Source organism: Pteronotus mesoamericanus, unplaced genomic scaffold (genome assembly GCF_021234165.1).
Source record: "Pteronotus mesoamericanus isolate MK-2021 breed Mesoamerican mustached bat unplaced genomic scaffold, CSHL_Meso_final contig_130, whole genome shotgun sequence".
In the NCBI taxonomy this organism is placed as follows: domain Eukaryota; kingdom Metazoa; phylum Chordata; class Mammalia; order Chiroptera; family Mormoopidae; genus Pteronotus; species Pteronotus mesoamericanus.
In genome coordinates, this window is record NW_026555060.1 from 18,897,476 (window position 1) to 18,923,275 (window position 25,800).

General features: G+C 35.7%; 1 protein-coding gene across 2 annotated transcripts in view; it reads right to left on the reverse strand.

Annotated features, from left to right (window-relative positions):
* PLXDC2 (plexin domain containing 2) overlaps positions 1 to 25,800 on the reverse strand; it is a 404,494-nt gene that overhangs the window by 112,830 nt on the left and 265,864 nt on the right. For both annotated transcript variants that reach the window (XM_054592949.1, XM_054592940.1), the window contains 2 exons: positions 8,080 to 8,202; positions 3,326 to 3,444 (listed from right to left, as the gene is read on the reverse strand). In XM_054592949.1, coding sequence (XP_054448924.1) covers positions 3,326 to 3,444; positions 8,080 to 8,202 — 242 coding nt within the window. The remainder of the gene's footprint in view (positions 1 to 3,325; positions 3,445 to 8,079; positions 8,203 to 25,800) is intronic.

Here is a 25,800-nt window from a genome sequence, read left to right on the forward strand (position 1 = left end):
GTTAGTGGCCCTGAACTCTTGTATTTTCCTCAACTCTATGAGACTGCCTGAAGTTCTGCTCAGCTTCTAGGTCTCTGGACCTGGAAGATGAAGTATCAAATGTCTTGCTGGATTCACTTCATGGTTTCCTTTCTCTGGAATCAGGGTGTTTCAAGTCCTTGCTCTTTGATAGCCACCTGATGCCTTCAACTTATGCTTTCCACACGTTATTCGTCTTTTCTGCTTAACTCAGTAGTAGAAATAGTCTGTACAAGTTCTGCCCTCAATCAGATGTTCTGTTCTCTTTTAATAACCTCCAAATTTGATAAATTTAACATTTCTTGAGCTCTTCATGTATACCAGGCAGGTATTAAGTGCTTAAAATTTATCAAATGTAATTCTCACAAAAACCAGGAAGTGGTTGCATTTATAATTTACGGAGCAGGAACCTGAAATACTCGGAGAGGTTAAGTAACTTTCCCAAAATTATGAAACAAAGATTCACCTGAGGCAGCCTGACGGCAGAGCCCGTCGGCCCCACCAGGGCACCACACTGCCTTCCCATAGAGCTCCTCTTGAAGAAAGGGCTGAACTGCTTCAATCACTTTGACATCGTTGACCGTCTTTCCGGGTTAGTTATTAATATATTGTAACACAGTCATTGGACAGCACAGGGTGAGAAAGGTTTGCCTTCCACAGCATTTATCTTATTGTATTAATTTTTATTCAACAATTTAACCAAGTTCTTTACTGGTAATTTCCACAAAAATCAGTTTTTTTTCCTTCTTACATAAAATGTAATAAAATAAAACAAAGCGGGTATTACTAGCTAGAAGCAACTTATTACAGAAAGAATTGCACTTACTTCTTATCTATAATTTTGGGTCTGTAAGTTTAACTTGTACAGGAACACAAAATTATACTCCTTATATTCTTATAGTCTCATGATTTTGTTAGCTTTGCAACTTAAAAAGGAATACTTCTCCTGATTTTGTGGATTAAAATTGTGTAATATATTGAACTCAGATAAAAATATTATTAAACACCAAACATTAACAGATACTTATTGAAAAAGCAAATGAGAAATACATTTGTGAATTGTTACATATAATATCCTTGGGGAAAAAAATGTTGAGGTCTTTTGGAGTCACCAAATTATGGCTTTTAGTCCTGGATTTGCCCTCAGCCAGCTCTGCAACCTCAGGCATGTCATTTAACCTCTCTGACTCAGTCTGCTTAGCTATCAAATAAAGCTAATTGTGCCTGATCTAATTTCATAATTAAGTCAGGAACATTTATTCAACACCTTCTATGTGCCAGCACCTTTATGAAAGCTAAGGATATTAAGAATATAGGATATTGTTGAAGAATTGAAAACTATAATGTATGTGAAAGCATTCTGTCAAGGACAGTACATTATATAAATGACTATTTTATGTTTTCACGATTATAAATACTTTTTCTAGGAGTACCAGGTGCATCTAGTTCTCACCCAAGTACATGTGTACTTTCACTGTGGCAAATTTTACAAATAGAAATTTGCCTGCACAAAGTAAAATGCATGACAATTATCAGAAAAAAGTCAGAATAGGAAATAAGAAACTGCTTTCTATCAAGGACAGAAAAAGGACAATAAGGTAAATAAAACACTAATGACTTATGTAGAACTCTTGAGTTCAGAAGGACTACTGTTCAACAGGGAAAACAGACTGAGAATATCAAGAAAGTGTTAAAAATTGCTTATCAGCTTAATATTCTCCATGACAAAACAGAAAAAAACATAATGCAAAATTTTTCTTTGATTAAAATAAAGAAAAGGAAAAAAACGCTTAAAAATACTAAACCCACTGTGAAGAAAGAATGGGAAAAATAAACCATTTCTCTTCAATGCAAGACTCCCATTGACAACAGTGTAAATGGAGATGACAATTTTGGTAATAAGGACTGGAAAGAGTGACCACAATAGGAACACAACCTTTGTTTTGACAAAGGCTATGGTTAGTGATGTTTAAGACTCTGGACTGACTGACCCTGTGTCTTTCCAGAAACTTTACCACTGTTGGTTAAACTGTTGAGAACTAGCATTCCATAACATCACTCTGCAGTCCCAATAACAACACACTAGATAATAGAAGAAAAACTCAAATAAGTCCCTTCGAGGCATATTATCTCAGATTCCGAGGAGTAATATAAGAATATGCTGGACTATGCTATGAAAACATAGCTCTGGATAAAGAAGCACAAAGCAGAACAGATCCTATAGTATAACCTACATTATTGCCCCAGCATAGGATTAATTCCACATGCAAGAATTCATCAAAGAAGTGGAAACATCTAGTCTGATTATAAAATTTTCCCAAGTTGGCTTATTTAATTGAAATATAACTAGTCTTCGCTTTATAGAAAGGATAAATTTCAGAAGGCTTGACCAAAGTGAACCCTTTAAAAATTATCAATGTCCTGTTAATAGCCAGGGATTCCTGTCTGAAGGGAAAATAACCCTTCAACTGAAAAGATATTAAGAGTGTATTATTATAAATAACCATCAATCCATGTGTTAATAATGCCTATTATCAATCCACACTATCAGAAATTCTCTCCTGCCTAATGACTGCCTGAAATATCACATCTGCTGTTCCTGGAACTTTACTCTTACAGTCTTTGTTTTTGTCTCCAAAAGTTTAGGTTGTCTAATAGACCTTAATTATATTGTCAATAGTTTTAAACCAAACTTGTTATTATTCTAATTTACACATTCCTTAAACTTAAGGCTACAATTTAGTAAGTTTCCCTTCTTTGTCAGTTTGGTAAAATGAAATAAATCATAAGTTTAAATTCCCTTGTTATTTCTGTCACTTAGATGTCTAATTAATCTTTTCTATTGGTTTGAAATAATCATTAGTGAAAGGCTGTCCTGGCACACTTTCAGTTTGGGGTCACTGAGCCATAGAAGATTTCACATTTACTAATATTTTTGGAGGTAGAGGTAAAAAAGTCACAGAAATTGACAAGACAACAAACAAATATATATAAACAATTGCATTCCAAATTGAAAGTATTTTCTTTTAGAATTATTTCAGTATCATATAATTATTCAATGATATAAAATTCATGGATCATAATGCCAATGACATAGGAATAGAAAACAAAACAAAATCCAAAGCATGAACAATCAGTGCTATCCAGTAGATTAAAACATACTTTTTACCAAGGGAAGAAAAAAACCAAGAGGTGAGAAAATGATTTAAGACTTATGATTATAAGGTGTCTCTTTCTTGACATTTGAAGGAAAGAATAGATAGACTTCAAGGTCAAAGGTGAAGAAAATGTTCAATGCATTACTTACTTCTTTGTATCCAAAGATGATGCGTCCATCTATGAGGAGGGTTGCCTGGAATGTGAAGCTTCCCAGGTTGTAATTATCCTGCAGATGTACGTGGTCCCACTGGACAACAAGTGCTGTACCTACAAACCCCATCAGAACAGAAGAAATACAATGAGAAAAAACATATCAATCAATTCTGGTGGGAGTCTTCACAAAAACATGGAATCTAGCCTTCCAATCTAGTAGTTGTGCTGCTTAAAGTTTACAAGGTTAAGTGGAATTCTGTTATTGAAATAGCATTTGGCATATAGCTAGCTTCCAGAACATGCTAAAATCAATGAAACAGATACATTTGATCCTGGAGATGATGATGAAATCCAGTTTAATGACAGTGGAGATGATGGTGAAGTCTGATGATATCTAAATTGAATTTACAGTTTCAGAGTATTCTACAGTTTGGATTTTGGCCGTCACCTGATAAGAAGACTAAAACTTCAGCATGAATGCAGTTTGCTAAGGCAGAGTGATTTATTTTGATTGTTTTAAAGTATTATATATCTTTAAGTGAAGATATATAACATTTTATTCTTTTGATGTAATGGAACTTAAAGGTAAATAAAGAACCACAATATCTGCTGTTAAACAATAGAGAGAGAATGAATAGAAGTGTTTTTCAGTTTAAAAAATTGCATTTGGAATATTGTTAAGGAGTTGAGTATTCTCTAAATATTTGGTAAAATCTAACCTCATACTGAGGTTAATACTGAGCCCAGTATGGGGGAATTTTGCCTTAGGAAATCCATTAATGTTAATGGGTACCGGCTGCTTAAATTTCCACGAGCCACTTTCAAAATGCAGCCCAAGTGAATTGCATGAATTTCAAATACATTGATAAATGCTGAGAGAGAAAGGAACACATTCAGAAAAGCTAGAAGCACTTAGAAAAGATCTAAAAATGTCTCTTCCGTACTTAGAATTATACTTTTCCAGGATGAAGAAATTCTTTTAACACTAATGGAAATATTTTTCTTTGATTCACAATGCCTGCATTTCTGTCTTTGTTGTATTGCTTCCAGTGGGCTGCAAGGTAGCTTAAAGGGCCCCACGCTAAGATTTCTGAAGTCTTCTTGAAATAAACTGGGAAAAATCTTTAGTGTTATATATCATGTTCTAATAAGTCAATCTACCAGAGTTTACTATGAACCTATTAATGTGAAATATAAATTACAACACAGTTTAGTATCTACCAATGAGAATTCATATATATGTTTAACTGCCATTGTTTTTTTTCTCTATTTTTTTAAAGAAAAAAATAAGCAGTAACCCTTCTGTTTAGCTCTAAGTATTGGATTTTCTGTTTAATTAAAAAATCATGTTGCTGAAAACTGTTCTACAGAACATGAAACAAGCAGAACTAAAAGAGCGAAACCTGTCTTCCAGGTCATTAAATATCTGATTAAAAAAGAAAAAAAAATCAAGATAGTATGACAGAGAGCTTCTGGGTCAGTGACGAGATGGAGGGGCTGGGCCAGTCAAGCCCAGAGACGGCAGGGAAGCTGCCCACCCCGTGCCACTCACCTGGCCCTCTGCGTTTCTCCCCCCAACTGCTTTCCAGTGAATCCCTGTACCAGGTGATCCATGCAGAACAAATACTGTCTTTACTCTGCTTTTGAGTGTAGTAGTGCTGGGAGCTTCTAAGCAAGATGGCAACATAGGAGGCTCCAGAATTCCCCTCCTCCCATAGACACACAACATATTTAGCCACACAAGAAGCAATTTCCCCAGAGAGCGATCCAAAAACTAGCCGAGTGACTGCTACGCATGGGGTGACAGGGAAAACACCTACACTGAAGCTGCACGTATGTAGGTGCTGACTGTGATCCCTTCTGGAGCCCAAAAGAGCCAGGGGCTCCTGTGTTCTCCCTTTGGCTCACTCCAACAACAATGCAATGTCACCAGCCCCTCTCTGGAAGGAGCTTATGCACAAGTCTGGCACCCAGTTTTCGCGGTACCACCTGAGGGACAGGGCCCCAGATCACCTATTTGTGGCAGACAATGCGGTTCACATTCATGAGTTCCACAGGCCTGGAGCAGGCAAAGAAACACCCGTCAACAGGCTTGCTCTTGAGCACTTGCCGTGGCTGTTCTCCCAGGTTCAGCAGAGAGAGGGCAGGCAAGGATGCCCATCTCCTACTCTTCCTTCAGGGCTGTGTCTGCATATTTTACAAGCTGCTGCAGGAGGGTCCGCCATCTAATTAGCATTCATCTAGGTGCTGAATGTTATTCAGCCCAGAACTCAAAAGAGCAGGTGGACACTTCCTCCACCTTTCCCTTCCAGCTCACTCCAGTGATAAAACCAACTTACCAAAATTTATCTGAAAGGAGCTGTGGACACATGTAGTGCCCCAACTTTTATGGTGCTCATCGAGACTTCAGCACCTAGACCCAACAGGGCTTGCACTTAAAAGTCAGAGACTAAAGCAAAGAAAGGAGAAGTTTCAAAATGGGTACAGCGGCACTCCCATGATTAAACTCCCAGACTCAGTGAATAGTGAGCAGGCCAAGTTTCCTGTCTCCCAGTTTCTGCCCAGAAGGGATTTGACTGCATCTTTTCCCAACTGCTTCCTGTGGGTCCAGCAACAAATCCCCCTGCATCATGGTCCTGACTCGGGTCTTCTCTTTCAGGTCACTGATGGGTCTTGGAACACTCTCAACTACTGAGAACAAAGAGGATGTCTCAGTTAGACAATCACAAGGGTTTGAGAGATGACCAGGAGCTTCGGCCTGGCTGATTGATTAGGTTCATGTCCTATACACGGCCACTCTGATGAGACTAGAAGAGGTGGCTATTTTATCTCATGTGCAGAAACCAACACAGAGTCAAGCAATTCAAGAAACAAGGGAATATGTTTCAAATAAAAGAACAAGAAAACCCTCTAAGAGACACAGCAGAAGAAAGAGCTACTACCCTTCACAACAGCATGGATGGAACTGGAGAATATTATGTTAAGTGAAATAAGCCAGGGGGTGAGAGACAAATGCCATATGATCTCACCTATAGGTGGAACCTAATCAGCAAAACAAGCAGGCAAAGAAAATATGACCAGCAACATTGAAAGAAAGAAGAAATTGACAGGGACGGGAGAGAGGGAGGGAGAGGGGTAGCAGGGAGGGGAAGGGGAAGGGTCAGATTAAGGAACAGGTGTGTGAAGGACACACGGATGAAGCCAAGATGGGGAAGGATTGAGACAGAGAGGTGGGGGTGGGTGGGGCAGAGGAAAGTGGTAGCGGGTAAATGGAGACAAATGTATTTAAACAATAAAAATAAGTAAATAAATAAATTAAAACATAATGGGGGGCACTATTATCACAGCTAACATTCAGAGTTACTTAATATTGGACACTGCTGTTATTCAAATTATTTGAAATTTATTTCTCAGAGTATATTTCTAACTATGTTTATTTTCCTTCTTCCTCTGCCAATTTGACATGTAAAAAGCTTCATCATACTGGTTAGAAGATGGCTTTTAGTAAAATGATCACATTCCCAAAAACAACTGTATCACTGAGTCTATACTACTCATTGTGAATTTTTTCCTTGATCATTAAGACAACAGTAGAAATAGCTTTGTTCACATCAAATGCTTCCATTATTTTAAAAGATAAAAACCTTATTTTAGAATATCAAATACATACTACTTTAATATTCTAGAGTACAGAAACTTCTGTGTTTCCAAAAATTAATTAAATCAGCAATTAATTTGAATTTATTTTTAATTATACTTGACATACTGTATATATTAGTTTCCGGTACACAACAAAGTGATTCAACATTTGTTTACCTTACAAAGTGATCACCACAGTAAGTCCAGTAACCGTTCCCCGTCGCACATAATTGTTATAATATTAAGGACTCTATTCTCTATGCTGTGATTTACATGTCCATGACTTATATATAACTGTGAGTTTTTACATCTATTTTTTATTAAGTTTCTAAACAAATTCTTCTTTTTCTACAATATTTTCTCTGCTAAAGTTAGAGCCTTCAATTAGATATAGACATGAAAATTCATTTATGTCCTCAGGACATTAAATTTTTACTTAGACTTAAATAGCATTTGGTGAAATAGTTTAAGCTTTCTTTGTCTTTTCTATATATCCCCAAAAGAAATTGTAGGGATAAATTGTTGTCAGTATACACTATACACTGTAATAGGCTCTATTTCATATTTTAAACTTGGGAAAACTAGATTTTCTTAAATGTGTTTTAATTATTCACTACCCTATATTTTTAAAAAGGTGTTTTCATCTTATGATATATAGTTCATAAGTTTTAAGAATTTAATATCAATGTATTATGCCACTTGCCTCTACTTAAACATCAGGACAAATTATCCTTATTTAGCTTTTCTCATATAATGGCAAGGGTTTACTGAAAATAGCATCAAATGTATTTGCTTGGTATGAGGTGTTGCTTAGCATAACTCATTTATTATAATTCCCAATAGATGTTAATGTACATTTTTTGAACAAATGAATGAATGAATGAATGAATGAATGAGCGACATTTGATTATATACTTTACTATGCATATTAACTGTTTAACGATTGTCATTTTAGGGCATTTGCACCAAGCAGTTTACAAATCCAGCCTACCAAAACCAAAACAAAACAAAACACTCCAAGTTTAACATTTAACAAAAATGTTAAAATGAATCTGATGGTCACTGTTTAATAATATACATTCAGTAAAAAATAGGCTAACTAATACATACCATTATCAAAATATCTGACTGTTGAATTTCTGGAGACACTGGGATCGAAATTTGCCATTAAAGGTGCTATGTACTGTGTCGCTGTCAGCATCCGGTGCACAACTTCTCCAGTGTATATGAAACCTACAATTGGAAAAATAGGAAATATGTTTAAAAAGGGCCCAGGTAAAATTTTAACTAAAATACGTCCAACTCAGTATTGAAAATAGTCCTATTTTGAAAATAAAATATCTGTAACTAGAAAAGAAGGAACAAAATTCACGCCTTAATGGCTGCTCAACAATAGTTGGGTCTGGGTTAAGTAACAAATTTGAATAGGATTTGGTAGCATCCTGTAGACTGTCAAATCCGAAATCTGCATTATGAACAACTGTAATTGTGGGAAAAGTGGTTATTATCTGAAAGAGATGATTAGGCTGAAAAGACTAATATAGTACTCTCAGTAATTCCAACATTTAATGTCCTATTATTAATCCCTTGTTATTTTAACACTATCCAAACATGCAAATCCTTTTCACAAATGAACATATTTTCATGATGTTTAATTGCATTTTCTTAAACTGCAGTCTCAGTTTAGGACATTTTAGAAACTACACATGCATGTTTTTATATTTATTTTTGTATCTTTCTCCATTACTAAAATGGAGAAAATGTTTCAGACCTTTTTTGTTTTAAGTTGAAAGGAGGCTAAACACCCTTGGAAAAACTTGCACATTTCTCAGATTAGCCAAGTCTTTGTACTACTAGCACCCCATCAAAAAGATAAAGATTATGTTTTTGCAGATAAGATGGCAAAACACTGATAATGCACAAATGCTTCTCTGCTTATCAGCGGCAGCCTATCTTTGCAGGGGATAATGAGAGGGAATTTACTATAGAGAACTTCCTCTTGAATTAACTTTAAATAGCTCCTATGTTACAACACTACCCACTTTGAATTATTCACACTGGGGTTATTTACTTTGTGGATTATCCATGACAAATTGTTAATCCTGTACTAGTTTCTTGTCTCAAAGTCTTAGGGCGGAAAGGAAAGGCGAGTCAGTTCAGGGAATGCTAACTCATTTTAATATTAATCTAAGAAATGCACAATTAACATATATGCAAATAGCACACATGTGTGTGCACGCATGCACACACACAGTATTACAAAACAAAATCCAAAGCAAATTATTTGTGAAAATGTAGTTGTAATGTTTAAGCAACAGTAAATTAACTAGATATCTTTATCTAGGGGTTATTATAGATTATTTTTCTTTTTTTCGCAGTACTTGATCTAAAAAAAACACAAAATTGTGTAGTATTGAAACTTCTAGAAGTGGTAAAACCTTTGTCATCTTACTTCATGATCTGAATAAAGACCTAATTGGCATATTGTGGTCTTTATTGTTTCAAATTCTCAAATGGAATTTCTAGGTGAGTTATTAGAAAATTAAATCTGTAGTTACTTACTTTGAAATTAATTTGTTTGTATACCAATGTCTTCTTTCTTTGACTTCCTTTCCATTTTTATCAAAGGTATATTTAAATTGTAGCTATTAACCTTAAAATGCATTTTAAGTAGTAAAATCTTTAGCATGTGTTTTAATCATTAACTACATCTTGTTTCTCATTTGACAAGCAATAGCTTTCAAAACAAATTTCCTATGGCTTGAGAAGAATTTTGTATGTTCACAATTTCACATAGCTCAAGTGTACTAAAAGATATTATATAGTGATGTAGTCACTGCTTTTATTTCCCTGTGGATTTTCAGAAACACGCTTGAAGTTTAAAGACCAATATCACATCCTCAAAATTATCAAGATGATAAGTAACTACTTTTTTTCAAGGTCTATGATTTATTTTTTTCTCTGATCCTCACCAAAATGTCTTTATAATTTCACCATTAAAATGGATAGAAAAATTCTGTAGTTTGATAGTTTAAGGAAAAAATTAAGTTATATTCTGCAATGTTCTTTCAGGGACAGTACCTCTGGATAATTATTTCTCCACTCTATGTTTTTTGGGTACTAATAGATGAAACTTTGCTTGATTTAAAAATAGGGGCAATAATTCAAGCCAGTAAGATAATTTTAAATTAACACAGAGTTCATTCTCCAAAGCAGCTCTATGAAAAGCAGCAGTGATTCCTTGAAAAAGGTTTGCAAAATGGACAACCATAGGAGATATCAAATCCTTAATTCATACTGTTAGTATTTAAAATCATATATCCATATATGATGTCTCAAATTGTTCCCAAAGAACAAAGTAAAAATTTAAAAGAATTCATTACTATGTAAAAGCTATAATCACAACCCTTGATTCTTCTATTATTGTAAAATTAAAATAAATTACAATGGCTGTTACTGTGACTACATCAGGTGGTGCAACTATTATTAATATGGAACAACTGCTATAACTACTAGCACACCAGACAGCGCTACTAGTTTACTACTACCATTAATAGCACCACCACCAAGAATAATGTGAAAAGAAATCGAAGGAGGCAAATACTCAACTACTCCTCAAAATAAGTTTAATTTTGTTACTTCAGAGAATACTTGTTTATGTTCCTCAGCCATATCGAAATCTAATTTCTTCAATATGTTTTGTTAGTTCTTAGTGACCAAGAAGTAAAATGCTTGACTGCACTGATGGGCTCTACTTAGTTTTCCTTACATCCCCAGATTTTTAAAAGTCATTTCAGCAGCAGTTAATAACTAAGAGGGGAGACACCCTACAGGTGCTAAAAGCAGGAAGGTGTTGAATAAGAATCAACTATGCAAATTAAAGATGCCTTTAATGCAGTAAATCTTTTTGAAGCTTCAAAGGCACCCGGAGTGACCCATTTAGACATTTACCTTTTTTCTTTTCTCTCAGATTTTATTTTTCAATAACAGTTTACATCCAACATTATTTTGTATTAGTCTCAAGTGTACAGCATAGTGGTTAGACAACCATCTACTTTATAAAGTGTTCCCCCTGATATTTCAGAGGTGTCCACCTGTCACCGTACATAGCAAAGAGTTTCCTCAAAAAATTAAAAATGGAACTTTCTTATGACCAGCAAGTCCACTTCTGGGTATATATTGTAAGAAACCCCAAAACACTAATGTGAAAGAATATATGCACCCTATGTTCATTGTAGCATTATTTATATTTACCTCTTTTCTTTAGCTGTCTCATACATGTCCAGTCATACAGAAAAAAATATTTCATTCTTTTTGGCTTTTCAAATTTTGAGGTAATTTGAGTTAATTGAGGTATATATCTCTATATATGTAGATACACCTAGACCTATATATAGATATATATGTTTATTATTTAAGCTGTTAACATTTTTATTGTTCTTTTTCAAACTCGGTTGTAGTTATTTGAAGGGCTAATCATAAGCTGTCTTTTTTTTTTGTTCACTTTATGCTCTTCTTTAAATAGCACTCATTTATCTAGTCATAAGATCTGCAGAAAAGTGGTTATTATCCAGATAACTTGGTATACCGAAAGATACCTCCATTTGAAAGATCCAAGTAAGAGAAGCAAATGCATTTTGCTTTTTTGAATTTCAAACGATAGCTAACACACTGAACTTCTCTTTTGCCTTTGCTAGTGAATCTAGTGCCAAGCTTTGAGTTCAACTGTAATCGACTGCTTTGTTCTTGCACCTGGAAGGCTCTCCTTGGTCTGCTTTCTGCAGAAGGACTTTAGTTGCTTGAAAAATCTTTTTTTGAATTTTTTTTGAGAGAGAGGGTGGGGGGGGGGAGAGAGAGACAGGTAGAGAGAGAAAAAAGTTGATTTGTTGTTCCACTGATTTATGCATTCATTGGTTGACTCTTTTAAGTGCCCTGACCAAGGATTAAACCCGCAACCTTGGCGTATCAGGACAATGCTCTAACCAATTGAGCTACCTGGCCAGAGCAAACAATCTAGTTTCAAATCTAAATGTTTTCAAGTCATTTGGGGATTCTGTCATTGAAGTTCTGATATGAATAAACTCTCCTCAGTCATTTTATATTTAGTAACTATACATATTTATTATCCACCAATACTATTGTTATATAGTGAAATTAACAAATATCTATGTTCACCTTTACTGATTACATTGTTTTCATGTACTTTCTTCACTGTATCCTGATAATAACTCTGAAAAGAATATTATTATTTCCCTTCATTAAATGAGGCATGTAATAAAGCTGGGTAATTTGCTCAAAGCCACATGGCTAGAATTGGTGTTCTAATTCCAAATTTTATGACCTCTTTACAATATATTTCAGAATTCATTAAGTTTCCAGAATCACATGCTCTCCCTTACTGGATTTCATACTTAAACAAGAAGTTTGAGGAAGAAAAGACCTGTTCTCTCTGTGAGAATTTCAATACCTGTGCCTTACAAAGTTGTAGTCCCTTCAAATCCTGCTACTTTTTATTGTACCCATATAACTTCAGCCTCTGTTCTTTAATTGGCAAATTGTATAAATCGGTTGAAGTTGGATTCCTCTACTGCAATCTACCAAGTGACTCTTAAATTGGTAGGGGGATGACATATAATTAGATAATTTAATAGTATAAGCCAATCATTTCCTTGCCAAGGCCTTCACTGCTCTGCCTCAGTTCCCTTATCTGTTTAAATGGAGACATAATGGTATCAGTATTGTTGAGTTGCTGTGACGGTTGAATAAGTTGCTACATGAATAGCACTTTAAAACAGCTCTTAAAATACAAATTTGCTGAAAATAACCAATCGATTAAATTTTCTCTAATTTTTACCCCTTGAAGTCTTCTCTGTCTAATGCATGTTAGTCAATTAGACTTGCACTAAACTGTTTATATGACTTCAAAATTCAGCTTCAGACCAAAACGGTATGATTTCCTTGCATTATTCCAGTTTGGGCCTACCACTGAACTAACTGCAAGACAACAGGTAATAAAAAGCCTTAATGTCCAAGTTCTTCATTAGATATACATGTCCTTACATTATGATGAAATAAGCAGCTTGTAAATATTAACCTCCTATTGGTTGTAAATGGTTGTTTCATTTAATTGAAATTGTCATAGTAATAAAGGAAGCATGAAGAAGCTATAATTGCCTGTGAAACATTCTGTGAAACATTAATGTATAAAGGGCTGCATGGAATATTCTACTTCATCATCATTCAGTTAATATTTTGACCCCAGAGGAGAGGTTGGAGCGGATGGTTATGCCTGTATGGCACTGAATATTTATAATTAAATGCTGTTTTTAGAGTGAAAATGACAGTGGTGTATGCCACCGTTGCTAATTCCATGACGTGTGTACTACGATCCTTACACATTAATCAAATGTATGGTCTTTCATCCATGAGGACTTAGAAAACAGATTTTTCAAACTGTTTCCTCATTAACTTTATATACGATCTTTTTCATTTGCATTCATGAAAAATTGAGTTATTTAACTGGGTGTTGTTTGTGGTTATTGTTTAACCAATTGTTCAATATTTGTGGTGGACAACTTGCTTGAAGCAAACAGATGAAGTCTGATCATAATTCAGCTTGCATTCTGCACAAATGTCATTTTATGAAATCATACATCACGTGCTATAGACTATCCTGCTGCAGACAAATCCTTGTTTGTAACTCAGTCAGCCTTTTAAACAAAGCCATATGTGGCAGCAATTGCTAACTTGAAAATTAAAAGTTGTGGTAAGTTGTCTGGTAATGTAACTATCTGCCAGTTGTAACTGAACAATGACAGGTTTCATGTAACATGCCTCCTCTGGATACAATTGTTGCTAGTAGACCAGCAGTTCACTGTGAGGATATTGGTTTATAAACGCAACAAGAAAAGAAAAAGAATTTCTGAAGTTCATGTGAGCTCACTAACCACTGGCTCTGGAAACAAACCTATGATATTGTCAATTGCCAAATAGTTTCCCTTTTCAGTTCCAACCAGCTGTCAAGGTAAAATATATCAAATCTATTTTATATAACGAAAGATTGTAAATATATATGTTAATATATATCCCATCTCACAGACTCTTAATTCTATTGCCTTAATTGGCACCAATAGGAATTACAAATTACAACAAAGTCATCCTCTAGGGGAAAAAGCAACAAGTTACATTTGGTTATTGGCTGCAAATTATGTTAATGAAATTACAATATAAAAAATTATGTTGGCTATAAAAAGTGCCTCTCTCCAACCCCAGAGAGAAAAAAACAGGAGCCAGAATTGTGTACATGAGGAAAAAGAGACAAAAATCTGTAAATTCTTTCATTTTAATTTTGAAATATTAATAGAATTGCCTATAGTTCTTGTTTTCTCCATCTTGTTTGTCAAATAAATCAATGCAACTTGTTCTTAACATGTGTTAATGCATAGTTAACACATGTTAATGTGTAGTAGTCAATGTTAACAGTTTCCCTCTGCCCTCCTCTCAAAATGCTCTGACTTGCTAGGATTCCACAGATACTTCCATTCACACTGCAGACAGTGAACAGCGCCCCCTGGAGGTGTGTAGTGCATGAACTACATGGCTTCTCATGGAGGCATTGGCCTCTTCCTTGTTACCTGAAAACCAAGTTCATCTTCTCTATTAGGACAGACCCTGGTAATTTTTCAAAAGACTTACTCCTACATGGCGGAGACAAGAAGGGTTGTTTTAAATTATTTATGCTCCTAGAGATTTGGGGATCCCGTTGTCAAACTCTGGACTCCCATGTAGCAGCCAAATTATAGCTGGCAGTTAGCCCCCAGCACCGCAGGCCTTGGTTTTCAAGTCTGCTGCCCCATGTTTGCAAGAACTCTCTTTTGAATTCCGTCTTCGATTTTATTCTCTCTGGGCAGCCTTTCTAGAAGGCAACTACTTGGCTTCCTTGACTTATGACTATCAGCCCTCCATGGAAGTTCCTCCCAAATAATCCCCTTGGGAACTACCTAGGACAGCGCAGAATTGTCAGCCGGGCTTCCATCTAGGCTCTGTCCTTCTCTGTCCTTGCTCTTTCACTCTATTCCCATTACCACCACTGCTCTGCCCTGCTCCCCACCCCTGGCCCAGGTCCAATATGGGGAACAATGAAAACTGCCCATTCTTTTTATAAAGACTTGTAAGCTATCACTGAAATCCATTGTTTTAAATGTCCAGTAATAGCCCTGAAAGGAGGATGGCCAAATGTAAACAGAGGCCGCCTTCAGGTAGCCTCTACATTATCAGACATTACTGTACTTACTGAATAATTGTAGTGCTGTGTGTCTTATTTTAAAAATCAGGTACATTTAAAGTAAAATATTTCCTAGAAGGAGAGTAGCTGATTTGGGTTTCTGCCCAGAAATGTAGTTCATCCACTATCTAGTTTACAAAACAAATTTTATTGTACATCTTTGACATTATAACTACCCTTTCCCACCTCCATCCTTCCAAGGATGTTTTTGTTTTCCATCACTACATTTCTAGGAGAGAGAGAAGTCTCGTCCCTAAGTTTAACCAGAATCCTTCCAAGCAGGGCTACGAAATATCTTGAATGTACTGACAACAGTCTCTTCATTGTCCCTCCTTTTTCAGTGCAAGAGAAATACCATTCATCTAAAAGAGAGTAGCAGAGCTTTGCTGTCTCAAAGACAGCCATCAGCACTGCACATCCCCCACCCCCCAGTCAAGGGCCTGCTCCTGATAACCCAATGGTTGCCTCGGATGGATTGGGTTTCAGTGCCTTGGCATTTAAGTTATAGATCTAGTCTAATGTCATATATCTACTGTTTAGATAGATGATAGAGATAATGTTAAACAACATTGCTGTGTGCATAAATCAATGAAAAGGACTACACAGACAGGGCTGCAATTCCACATTCAGCACATACACCTTGAGCGTTGGCATGGCTGTGACATTTTCTTATAGTCAGAGCTCCGTAGAGGACCCTCTGGCTGCAGTGATTCCTCTCCTGTCTGCCCTTTGATCCTTGAAGGCCTGCGGTCAGGCTCAGACTTCTCTGATACTTCCAGCTTCCCTGAGACATGTGCCTTTTTACTATCTCAGAATCGTGATCATGACTGTATTTTTTTCAGATATTTTAGAAGCCTGGTCCCTTACTGTGATGAGTGGTCAGTGAGAGCAACAAAGTAACCATAACAAAAAGCACTGACCCAACTGTATATTCATATTATACTTTGTATTTTGTAATTTCAATGTGCCCTACAATTTAAACACTTAAAACATTAGATGCTGAAAGAAAAAATTGCTCTATTTGAGAAAAGAATTCTCAATATTGGCTTTGTTTTAGTATACACACATGTGCATGTGCTTTGTGTATATGCATATATGAGAGAAAGAGCGCATTTTAGAGCCTGTAGGTTGTGTAAATCAATATACCACACATTTTAAGCACCTTAAAATCTGAAGCGCAGTAAAATTCATCTTCCTTCTTCTGAAAGCATTTTAGGCATGGTTTTACCATTTCGCTGACCTAGATTCACAGACTCATCAGTACTTTGGTTAATACCACTGACATTGATGTTTTGAAAAACACATTTATTTTCACAGGTATGTTTTCTTACATAACATTTACCCACCCTACTTTAGAACACTGTAATTACTGAGAGCAGTGAGGGACTGAAAGAAGCCCTAAGACTTACTTTCCATACCTATGCCCTATACATTTCTCCCAACTCTCTCCTTCAAACTAAAAGAAAAATAAATAAATAAAAGAAAAATATACAAGAAAAGCAAGTTTATTCAGGGTCACCTCTTGCTAGAGTTGACTCAGGGGAGAGTTTATTAGAATACATATTTTTCTAGCACAGTTACTGCATAGAATTCCTTGTATTCACTTTGGATATAGTCACTGAGACCATTTAGATAGTATTATTCAAATTATGCAAATTATTTCACAAATTAGATCCTAATTCAAATGTTAAAGATTCTACTTTCTATAATCCTACTAGAAAAAATATTTGACTGAATATATTTGTTTTGATCAAAATACTGACAAAATATTTTTCCTTGACCTTGGAAGCTTTTGCAAGTACTATTAGATTCTAAAATTATTAAATACATGTTCAAATATTCACACACATTCAGATATGGATATTTTGTGATGTTCAACCAATTTTGATTTGTTTATATATGTGACTATATTTTAATGGTTTTAAAAATAAAGCCTAAAAATCCATACTGTATGCATAGAATATGTACGTATGCACACATGAATAAGGAAGGAGTAAGCACCCACATATCAGTTTATCTACCAACCAGACTAAAAATATATATAATGAAGCATAAAGTTGACCTTTAACATTCACTGTATTTCCCTCCTGAGAGCTAATCATTATTATAAATTTTTGTTTAACATTTCTTTTCTTTATAGTTTTTATGCTACATATTTACATTCCTAAATAATTAGCTTTGCATACAGTTAGGCTTTAAAATAATTGACTTGTATGGTAAGAATTTTTCTGAAAGTCTGTATTTTTGTGTAAATCCACATTCCCAAGAGAACCATCCCTATTGTGCAAGTAGCTGTATTTTACTAATTTTTCATTGCTGTATCATATTCCACTATATGCTGTAATGCTGTATCATATTCCACTATATGAACAAACCACAGTTAATTTATCCATTAGACTCTTGAAAACATTCATATTGAACATTCGTATTGTCTTAATTTTTTGCTATCATTAAATAGTTCTATATGTGACCCAGCTTATTTGTCCAAAATATTTTAATGTATAAATCCAGAAGCTACATGGCTAGCTCATATGGCATGCACAACTGAAACTTCACCAGATATTGGGAAATTGTTTTTCTAAGTAGTTACATCTACACATTTTGTTTGATATCCCTATCAAAATTTGATATTGTCACACTTTTTTTATAAGCTTCTTTAAAATCCTCACCCAAGAATATGTATATTAATTTTTTAGGACAGAGGAAGGGAGAGAGAAACATCAATCACTTGCCTCCTGTAGGTACCCCAACCTGGGCATGTGCTCTGACCGGGGATTAAACCTGCGACACCTTGGTGCATGGGACGATGCTCCAACCAATCGAGCCACCCGACCAGGGAGATATCATCACACTTTGAAATTAACTTTTGCTAGTCTGGTAGTTGTAAAATTATATCGCATTGCAGCACTTATTTACATTACTCAATTAAAATTATTCAATTACTTTGATTAATTACATTACTTACCTGTAAGGTTGAATAATAATAACTTTCAATATTTTTCTCAGCAGCTCATTTGCCATTAAAGTTTCCTTTTCTGTTGAGTGCCTGAATATTTCTTGCCTTTTTCTGACTGATTTTTAGGACTCATTTTCTAGCTTAAAAAAAAAAATTCTGGATACTATCTATGGTTTGTGCTTTTTGTGTATTCTTAAAGTGCTTCTTACTTTGAAATTACGGAGTTACTCTTCTGTGCCCTGATGTTATACGTGTTCTCTAAATATTTTATAAATTTACCTATCACATTTTTTCTTCTACCTAATATTATTTTTAAAGGGTATAAAAAATGGGCCAATTGGTGCTTTTTTCCTAGAAGAAAAACCCAATATAATTTTTGGAAAATTTCATCCTATTCTTACTGACCTGCAATATCAACTTAATCATAAGTTTAATTTTCTTAAGTCCATATGACTATTAGAGTCTCTCTTTTGATGCACTGATCAGTTTGCTTATTCTTGTGCGGATGTTACAGTGTTTTATTTCTGTGTGTTCATATCTGGCAAATCAAAAGACAACTACCTATCTGCCTTTTCCTTTATGAAAGTGACTACTCCTGGTCCTTTTTTCTTCCATATGTGCTTAGAGATTAATTTGTCAAGATATACATACACACATGCATGCAAAAATAAAATAATCATGTTAGACTTTCAAATTGCACTCAAATTATGTCAGTTTGGGAGGAAATTCCTTCTGATTTTGGGTTTCCCCACCCATGAACATGGCATATAACTTTATTCATTTAGTTATTCTTAGATATCTTTCACATTTAAAAGTAATTTTCTCAAAAATGTCTTTTGCATCATTTTTAGATTAACTCCAATTTAGGTAGTCTTTTCTGAAGCTATTATTATTAAAAATTTTATTTTCAATTATGTTTTTCTACAGTTTGTGGTGGTATTCAGAAACTCAATTGACTATGTACATTGGTTTTTACACTCAGCAATCTTGTTTAACTCCCAAACTAAGTCTATTAACCTGCCTGTACATTTTTTGGGAGGGGGTGCTTTGTATTTTGACAATCACATCATTTGAAAATAATGGGAATATTTTTCCAACAATTATGCCTTTTATTTCATATTTACTAATTATATATTGTGTATTATTTTAATGCAGAAACAATAAACTTTTTAAATACATATCTGAATGATAAATTAAAATCTGTAGAATGTGACATGAATACCGTTCAGAATCTAATCAAAAGAACTACCATGAAGATATTTTTTTAGGCTGGAAAAAAAGTGCAAAATATTTAGATGGAATGTCACTGCTGAAGTATAACAATTTTGATTATTTCTCCTTTCTGTTTCTTCTTCTAGGAAATTCATATACACCTTAGAGAGAAACAGGTAAATTTCTCTCAAGGCATCAGTCCACAGATACCTGAACAACTTATTTCTCTTGATATTTCATTAGAGATGTTATTTTGCCATATCCTTTGCAACATCTTAGTATCCAACTAACACAAAGCAGTAGGAAATGTTATTTGCAAAAATCACTCATTTACTTCTTAATTTATTGTGCCTTTGACCAGAACAACACTTACTGGGAACGGGAGAAAGGGGTGCATAGTAAACAAAAGATAAGCATAACACCACAACTCTAGGAGAAGCCTAGAGAGTGAATGAAGAATACTACTACTACCCCCCACCCCCAGGTTAACTGCTGCAATCGGTAGTAAAAGGCTTTCCAGGAGCAGCTGCAACATTTTATTGCCTCACAGGGAAAATAAGAGATTTTTTCATTTATTTTTTTCAACGCCTTTACATTTATATATGTCAAAAGGCTCAGGGGGCAAAGCTATCATCTTCTTAGGTTGAAAAGAGGCCCTTTTCCAAAGGGACTGCAGGAAGGCATGGCAGCTGCACTGTAATGGAGAACCTGCTTTTCTAATAGGTTAGCTTTTGTGGAAGAGCAGCAAGGACTTCTATCTCATATACACTTTTGCGGAACTGGTTCAGACTGATCAGAATTGAAGGGACAGTTTCTATAAAAAATGATTTCACTTTCTGCCTGCTAAGGCAGGGAATGAAAAGGTTCAGCAGGCTGGGAGGAGTTCTTTCCCTGGACGTTCAACTGCAGGTCCTGCTCAGCGCCTCAGTGGAGCAGCCCAGAGGCTGCACGTGGAGTTTGGCCTCAGGGACATAACCTGGACTTCACAGTGCACCTGCTATATGTGCCCAAAGCTCAATAAAACCAGGGTACCCAACCAGAGACCAGTGCTAAATAAAATAAAAATTAATAACGTTTAACCTTTCCACAAATTTGAGATATAGGAGGCCTGGGCGAGAGGCAAAATTAAGTTCTTCGTTCAGGCTTCAACATTTCCTTTTTCATACATTGCCAGTGTCAGAAACCCTATCAGGTACTTAATGGTCCTTAGCTCTATCCTTCCTGACTAAGCCATCTCTCAGGGGAAAAAAAAAAATTGGTGCATATAATGTACTCTGGTGTGAATGGTATATAATGTTTACCATGTCATCCCCTCTCAGGAGTATTTGCATGTTACTGAGGAAAATGGCCCTTCCTATGCTAAAGGAATGGTTCCCTGCAGTCACTACTAACAAGGGGCTTCAATCACCCATACAAGCAAGGGTCTATTCACAGAGGATCTTGGGTAGAGGGTCAGCGCACATCTCCCACTAACCCTTATCATTCTGCAAAAAGCAGAAGCTGAAGTCTTGTGTGTGTGGCTCTCTACAGCTGGTCAGGTGGCTCTAACCACCCTGGGCTGGCTCTGCATTGCTGGAGCTTTCTAAAGACTTGGCACCACAACACAGCCACACCACAAGTGTGGCTTTTGGGTGTTGGAGTGACATGGGGTCCTTGGTATGGCTGCTGCCTAATGACTTTATAATATATAAAAAAATTATACAAAACCACGAGTTCATTAGAATGTGGCCATTACAGAAACATTGATACTGTTTTGTGGATTTATCTGCTTATCAAATGAGCTTTGGAGGAGGGATGGGTCAATTTACTCATCTTTGTAGGTGCTGCTTGCCTTGGCACAGTGTCTAGCATTTGAGTAATAGAGGGTTTCGAGGATGAGCATAGCTGAATCTCCAAATGCTGCAGCAGAGATATAAAGTTGTCCCTGGTCTGGGCACTGCCTGGCTTTTCAACATCGTCTCCTACCTCTCCTCCACGTGGATCCCGGGCTTCAGCTCCTCTCAGCTCTCTGCAGGTCCAGGTGGTTTATAAATTTTGCACATGCAGTTTTTCTGCATGCAACATTCTTTCCTTCCTCTGTACCCTGAAAAACCTTATTCATCTTTCAACATTCAGTTGAAACATCTCTTTTGTGAAGCCTTCTTTTATCCACTCCAACCCCCAAAGATCTGATTACCCCCTTCGGTGTTCCATCCCTAGGCCCATCCAGAACTTCTATTATAGATCTTATCATACTGAGTTACAATTGTTTATTTTCACATCCATCCCCCTAGCCTGTTTCCACCTCTTATCACCAGTGAGAGACTCTAGGACAGTGACTGGGACTTCTTCATGTTTGTGTCTCAACACTGTCTGACCATCACTCAGGTACTCTTCCAACTTGCAAGCATGTGCTAAGTATGCTTGAGGGATTGCACTAGGAATAAGGGCTGGGGATGGGGGGAGAAGGGCATTCTCTAGGCTTCTGGGTCTATTTCTGTCCCAACCCCTTAATCTGGGTATTGGGAGCACACTTGGTTTCTATATTACCTATTTTTTATACAGTTGATATATTTGAAAGTTTTTAAAGTTTATTCAGGCAGAGTATAGACTATGAATAAAGAAGAATCATACTTGAAATAGGGTGAACCGTTCACTATTTCAACAATCTGTGGAAATATGGAATGGGCTTAAAACTAGGAGTGAGGTAGGCAGAAGTAGACATATCCAAAGGTTTTTCAGAAGTAGAATCAATGCCTAAACGGTTCATTAATGGAGGGTGGGGTGCAAAGGAAGGAGTCAAATGGAGGATGATGGTGTCATTTACTAAAATGAAGAAACGTGTAGAGAAAAACTAAATCTTGGATCATAGATTAATTTAAGAATAAAAGTATGCAAATGATTTAATCCAATTTCTGTCACTCATATGCAACTTCAGGTATAAAGGGGTCATATGACGGTTTCCCATCACTGAAGCTCCTCTGGGAAGTCAGTTGCCTTGGCATTAAGCCCTCGGGAACCATGGGGATCTGGCAATAATTGTATTCCTTCCATGGATAAGCACCATTTCAAGACCTGCAAATGGGAGGGACTACCTGCTAACTTCACCGTAAAACTGTATTTGTGTTTCTGTCCCAGTTAAGGTGAGGATGTGTGGACATGCATAGATAAACTACTCTTGGAGGAACTAAAAACATCATGTCAGGGGTCACCTATTCCATTTTGATGTGTCTTCTTCTGTGGTCTAAACCTTAAGAAGAGCCTTTATATGACAAATGCGTTTATTTCCCTGCTGATGATGCATTTACCCAGAGTATCAGTAGTTCCCAAATACTATATAAGGGGACATAGCAAATGTATCCCGTAAGAAAGATTTTCCTTCCAACTTCGATGCAGGCCTCTCTTTGTATTAAACTAAGGGAATGTAAGTATTGACATAAAGTTAAATAAACACAAAGCAATAAAAAATTATACTTCAAAATCTATAAAATACAACTGTAGAAATATTATAAAAACACTCTGATAGAAGTCTTTTTCTACGGGTTCCCAACCTATTTCTGTTAAACAAATATAAGAGCCGAAAAGAGTAAAATAATTAATAATAATAATAATAAGTCGCTCAAGATCCCAACAGGATAGTCTTCCACTGCAGCAGAGGGTAACGGGGAGAAAAACATGGAGTTAAAATGCAGAGGAGGATTTCTTTTTCAGGAAAAGAGTAATAAAGACTATATAACAAGGAAAGGAGAAATTTAAAACCCAAAGTGAGGATAGGCACAGAGTGAATACTAAAAGGAAATTAGAACCTTTTCACTTTCATAAGTGAACAACTTAATATCTCTATTTTGTTCAGTAACTGAAAGACTCAGTGAGAGACTGAAATAAAATTCAAGTGATAATCACATTAGGATATGTGAACTTTCTGGATATCAAATGCTTCTCAAAATAGTTGTCCTCTGGGAAAATTAATTTTGTTATAAGAAAGAGGAACATTTCTTATTCAAAGTTTACCCCCCCCCAAAAAAATGCATTCATCCCTTTTTTTTGTTTGTTTTAATTGTGGAAAGAACACTTCTTTGAGCCACTGGATGATTAGGAGCGTATTGTTTAATCTCCATATATACGTGAATTTTCCAGTTTTCATTTACCTTAAATTTTCTGGTTTCATACCATTGTGGTCAGAAAAGATGTTTGATATGATTTCAGTCTTCTAAAATTCGTTAAGACTTGTTTTAACATATAACCATTCCTGAAGAGTGTTCCATATGGACTTGAGGAGAATATGTATTCTAGGGTTGTTGGATAAAATATTCTGCATATGTCTGTTAGGTTCATTTGGTCTATATTGTTATTCAAGTAGACTGTTTCTGTATTGATTTTCTGTCTAGATGTTGTATCCACTATTGAAAGTGGAATACTGAAGTCCTCTGCTATGATTTATTCCTGTCTATTTCTCCCTTCAGTTTGTCTTTGTTTGACTTACATATTTATGGGCTTTAATGTCGGGTGCACATATCTTTAAAATTGTTATACTTTCCTGATGAGTTGATTCTTTTATCATTACATAATATTCTTTGTCTCTTGTGACAGGTTATACTTTTATCAGGGGTCTACTTTGTTTGATAAAGGTACAGCTGCCCCAGTTCTACTTTGGTTACCATTTGCATAGACTATCTTTTTCCATCCTTTCATTTTTGAGCCCACGTGTGTCCTTAAATCTAAAGTGTGTTTCTTCTAGACAGCAGACAATGGAATCTTGGTTTTGTTTTTTTTATTTTACTTTATTTTTATGTATTTTATTTTAATTATCCATTCATCACTAAGTCTTCTGATTAGGGAAGTTAACCATTTACATTTAAAGTAATTATGGAGAAGGAAGGACTTATTGCTATAATTATGTTGGTTGTTTTCTCTCTTGTAGCTCCTTTATTCCTAGTTTCCTCTCTTATTATCTCCCTTTATATTTAATTAATTTAATTTTTTGTAATGGTAAGCTTTGATTCCTCTTTTTCTTTTAGTTATCTTCTATAGGTATTTTCTTTATGGCTATTATTGGCTTACAAAAACATCTCAAGTTTTAACAGTCAATTTTAGCTGATAACATCAATATTTGGACATTTCTAGCTGGTTTTAAAATGAAGTAAATATGTCTTTCCTGCAATGATCACAGAATGATTCTTTACAATGTTTATTGACAAAACAAATGTTTCACATTGACATTTTTGGTTTAGCTTTTGAACTAAACTAAACCAAATGTTAGTTTATAAATGTGTATATTTTACTTGGAGAACATCTATGGTTCAAGTGAAATATTATCTCTGGATCCCAACACAATTGTTTTCAAAAATCAAAATTGGAAAAAAAAGTACTTATCTTTCAAATTTTAAAACATTATTTTCTAGTGTAGGTAAAGTAAACCCTTTTTTACGTAAATAGAGTAACAGATTTATTTTACAATAGTATGATGAATTTATCATCAAGGTTAAAATAAATAAGCTTATGTGAAAGTAGTGAAAAATGATAGGAAGGATTTTAGCACTTTTTCCATTGTGCATAACAGGTTTATGAGTCTGTCACTCATACTAAATTGGACATTCCTGTAGAGTAAGGAACATACTGTCATTGTAACCCCCTCTCCCTATTGCTGACACATAACAAGTTCTCCATAAATGTTGGCTGATACCTACTGTGGGACTAAGCAGGAGAGTAATAAAACCACATTTTAGTTTAATTTGATAGGATTATACTCCCTGGTGATAGAGTGACAGTAGACAAGGAGCCCAGTGAGGAGCCAGAAGTGATTGGAATAGTCTAGGTTTGAGAGGACATGGAACCTAAACACTGGCAGTGAGAATGGAAGGGAGGGGCTGGTCAAACAGAGTCTGGGGGTGGGGAGAGGGAAAGGAGCACAGCTAATCAAAAAGGAGGAAAAAAAGACAATGTTAAAAATGCAGCTCCTGCAAGACTGGAAAGACTGATGAAACAAGAACCAAGGTTGGGAGCGGGGATGATGAACCGGGAAAGATGATGTCACAGAGGTCTGAAGAGGTGCGGTCTGCACTGCAAAGGCTACACTGAGGTAATGAGCAAAAAATGTCTCATCAGGCCATTCCCTGTTACTGCGTAGAATAAAGATCACAGGTGAGAGAACTAATTTTTGATGAAAGGTAGTAATAAAACAGTTCTTAGTGGTATGGCCTGTCACTTACTGCTGTTGGGGACCCAGTGCTAATTTATCTATCCAGTTTTCTCCCTTAGTTAGGCAAAGTCAGGTCTTCCACCTTTCATTGTTTTTCAGTTCCTTTCTATATGCTCTCATTTCTATTTCCCCTTCCTGGCAGGGCCTTCTCCTGCATAAACTGCATCTGTCAAAATCACGCCTCCTTCTCCAGCTTTATCT